At 41.2% G+C, this 4,086-nt stretch overlaps 1 protein-coding gene across 1 annotated transcript; it reads right to left on the bottom strand.

Moving 5' to 3' along the window:
• Nucleotides 1–1,933: 1,933 nt before the first annotated feature.
• LOC133084916 (zinc finger protein 639-like) lies at nt 1,934–3,859 on the bottom strand. The gene is given in 4 exon segments (XM_061181731.1): nt 1,934–3,002; nt 3,322–3,557; nt 3,694–3,712; nt 3,714–3,859. Coding segments are annotated over 4 exon segments (1,470 nt in total).
• Between the last annotated feature and the right edge of the window lie 227 nt (nt 3,860–4,086).

Here is a 4,086-nt window from a genome sequence, read left to right as displayed (position 1 = left end):
GATTACATTGGATAATTCATCAGTACATCTGTGATTCTGTACCCAAAAGGCATGTGAATTTTTCCCCCCATTTCTATTACCTCCAACTTGGTCTAGGCCACTGTATTGGTTCCCTGAGGCTTTCACAACAAAGCACCACAGGCTGGGGGGCTTAAACAACAGACATTTATTTTCTCACCATTCTGGAGGCTAGAAGTCTGAGATCAAGGGGTCAGCGGGGTTGGTTCTCTCCGAGACTATGAGGGAAGGATCTATTCCAGGCCTCTGTCCTTGGCTTGTGTTCTCCCTGTATCTGCACCTTCCCTCTGTATGTGTATATGTCCACATTTTGCTTTCTTATAAAGACACCAGTCCTACTGAACTAAGGTCAACCTTATTAACCTCATTTTGATTTAATTACCTCTTCAAAGACGCTCTCTCCAAATACAGTCACATTCTGAGGCGCTGGAGGCTAGGACTTCCATCTCTGAAGCTGTGGGGAAGGCAGGCACAATCCAGTCCATAACAGCCACCATCATCTCTCATCTGAATGAATTGAAATGGCCTCCAAACTGGTACCCTCAGGTCCACTTTGTGTTCTTCAATCCCATCTCCAAAGAGCAGTAGAAGTGATTTTCCTAACTTAGGAATTGTATCATGTCATTCCTCAACTTAGTCTTCCAATCGTGGTCTAATACACTGTAAAGCATAAAAGACATACAGGCCAGGTAGGATCTGGTTCCTTCCAATCTTTATCAATCTCCCTAATAGTTCCTTGCTTGTTGTGCTTTAGCCACATTCATCTTTCAGTCCTAATACCACATCTCTTTCTGGTCTCTGGGCGTTTTCCTCTACTTGGAACATTTGCTCCATTCTTCTGTAGCCAGGGCCTTCTCATTCTTAGACCCCAGCTTAAATCTCTCTCAATAAAGAGTTTTCTGATCTCCTAAAGAAAGTCCCCCTTCTTCTCTCTCTCAGCCTTCCATTTATTTTCATCACAACCTTTAGAATAAATTGTAGTTATTTCGTGTTTGCTTGGTTTTTGTCTTTCTTTTCTAGTAGAGAGCAGATTCTGAGATTCGCTTATTATTGTGTTTATAATACCTAATATAGCACCAGGTGCCTAGTAGGCACTCAAATATTATTGAGTGAATTGTTAGGATTCCTAATACAGCATTGTATACTAATGATATTGGCAGCCTCATTTTGTTCCTGACTTCAAGAGGGATGCCTCTAATTTTTCACCGTTTAATTACGTCTTAAATATGCTGCTATTTCAGGTTTCGGATAGAAATCTCTAACAGACACTTCAGGTACCCTAAGTAACATATTTATTTCCTTCTAATAAAACTCTGACTTTGTTTGGGTAATCCACACTCCTTCACATGGCCGTGTTTTCTTCATCATCTCACTCCCATTACCAGGGGTTGGTCTAAGAATGAGGTTGTGATGAAATTCCAGCTAATGAGACAAAAGTCTCTTGGGCACCTTCTAAGAAAGATTCTCCGTTTTATAGACAGAGGGAGAAAATAGTCCTTCTTCCAGCGCACATTGCTATTTTTGCAGAATAATGTCTGTGAGGCAAGGTAGCAAGGAGAATGCCAATACCATGAACAGAGAGAAATATGGAGGGACGTTGTATCTTTTTTTTTTTAGTACATCTGTTTCTTATCAATTTATGAAATCAGAGCACATGCAAGAAACACGACGATAGTCACCAAAATTGGTTAAAACTACCAACTACAATACATTGAAAATACCACATTTAGGATACAATTATATACTGAAAAAGGTAGCAATGCCAAGAAAATTGGCACTTAAAAAACATCTTGTTAAAGACAGTTCTCATAAGTTGTGTTTAAAATCATCCATTTTAACATCTGCAAAAAAGTCAAATTTATTATTTTACATCAAATTTATTATTTTACATCATTATGGAAGTTAAAGAGAACAATCAAGTTGTCTCATGGACCGGAAGGTGACTTATTAATTCCCTTTCATTTCCAAACCTCATTAAGCACTCACTACATTTATGAGGTAAATCAGCTGAATGCTTGAAATCTAACTGAATTTTAAGATCTTCAATCTGTCCTCTTGAATATTCATGATATTGACATAAATAAATCCCTTCAGATAAGTGTGAATTTAAATGTTTGCAATATTCTAGCATGCTTGAAAAGCCTTTCCCACAGTCATCACAGACATGAGCAAAAATTTTAGTATGTTCAATAGCAACAGGCCTGTTAACATTTGTATGAAGTCTACTCCGAAACCCACATACTTGACATACAAAGAAGTTTTTACATTTGTCAAATGTAATTTTGCTGAAGAGGCTGTACTGTCCATGTTCTCCACTGTTATACTTATCACTTAACTCTATTAATTCACATGCATGCTCATTTACCCCATGGCTATGCAAGTCTTCTGGATCATTCGTTTCATGTTCACAGAACTGACACAAGTACTGTTCATCACAGCTGTGCTCCTGGAAATGTAGGTAGAGTTCACTGCTTGAGGAGAACTGTACATCACACTGCTCACACCAATAAAGGTGATCACTAAAATGGGTGTCTGCAATGTGCTGGCTGAGGTTCTCAAAAATTACTGTCTTATAGTCACAGTATTTACAAATGTAGGGATCCTCTTCATGCAGTTTGGCATGTTCGATCGGAAGCATGTTGGTAGAGAAACTTTCTTTGCATACTCGACACACATCTGAATCACTACGCTTATGCTTCAAGATCATATGCTGCTTGAAAGCAGAAAAATATTTGCTGTTGAACTCACAAAGTTCACATTGATAGAGGCCACTGCTATTAGCTCTCAGTAAAGGCCATTTCTGCTGGGCAGTCACATTCAAAGCTTCGCTCTTGTCAAGAATTTTGCAAAATTTAGCTGGTGGCTCTTCATCAGTTTGGTCTTGGAGACTCTCAGAGGAATTGTTTTCGGTCTCTATATCATAATCTTCAGAAATTGCATGCACTTCTGCAGCAACTGGAACATCTTCAGCAGTGTGAACTTCTTTTTTTTTTTTTTAAAGGAATTCCTTTATTTTTATTATTTATTTTTAGCTGTTGGGTCTTCGTTTCTGTGCGAGGGCTTTCTCTAGTTGCGGCAAGCAGGGGCCACTCTTCATCGCGGTGCGCGGGCCTCTCACTGTCGCGGCCTCTCTTGTTGCGGAGCACAGGCTCCAGACGCGCAGGCTCAGTAATTGTGGCTCACGGGCCCAGTTGCTCCGCGGCATGTGGGATTCTTCCAGGCCAGGACTTGAACCCACGTCGCCTGCATTGGCAGACAGACTCTCAACCACTGCGCCACCAGGGAAGCCCAGTGTGAGCTTCTATAGGGCTCTCCTCTTGAGTTTGCTGGTTGATTGATTCAGGGGAGTCGCACTCTTCATCACAAATTTCAGTATCAGCAAATTTTTCTGTAGAAAAGGCAGTGTTGTCTACAATTCTAAGTACAGGACCTGGAACCAGGTAGTTTTGATTTCTGTTTGTGGCCTTGATTCCATCTGTAAATTTTGGCAAGTCATTTGATGTCTCTGTATCAGAATCATCATCATTTAGTTGTCATGTCTCTAGGCTACTGTCAGCTGTGGCAGTTTCTCAGACTTCCCTTGTTTTCGACGACCATGACAATTTTGAGGGGACTGGTAGGGTATTTTGCAGGATGTCCCACTAATGAACTTTGTTGTTTTTTTCATGATTAGACTTTGTTGTCAAAATATTTTGTCTGGTTGTCTCATAGAACAAACACTGTAACAATGATCAGAAGAAATTCCATGGAATCCATCTGCAATTCTACTTATTCCAGAGGAATCTGAATAACGAGAAGGGCGTAAAGTCTTCCTTTTCCTTTTTTTAGTATATTCATTCATATCTTTTTAATTTGGTATAATTCTTAATACTGGAGTGAGGAAAAATGAATTACAGGAAGTTTTCACAGATAGTAAAAAAAAATGCCAGTCCTTGGGGTCCGCCCGGCCAGCCCAGGCGCAGCTCCGAGGAGGCGGCGGACCAGACGCCAGAGCTGGGGGGCGGAGGAGCCGCGCAGCCCCGCCCCCGGGCGCACGGCGGCGGGCGGCGCCGCTCTGGCCCTCACGCT

The sequence above is a fragment of the Eubalaena glacialis genome, chromosome 2, assembly GCF_028564815.1.
Source record: "Eubalaena glacialis isolate mEubGla1 chromosome 2, mEubGla1.1.hap2.+ XY, whole genome shotgun sequence".
NCBI classification, from domain to species: domain Eukaryota; kingdom Metazoa; phylum Chordata; class Mammalia; order Artiodactyla; family Balaenidae; genus Eubalaena; species Eubalaena glacialis.
This window is presented reverse-complemented; position numbering and strand designations above follow the sequence as displayed.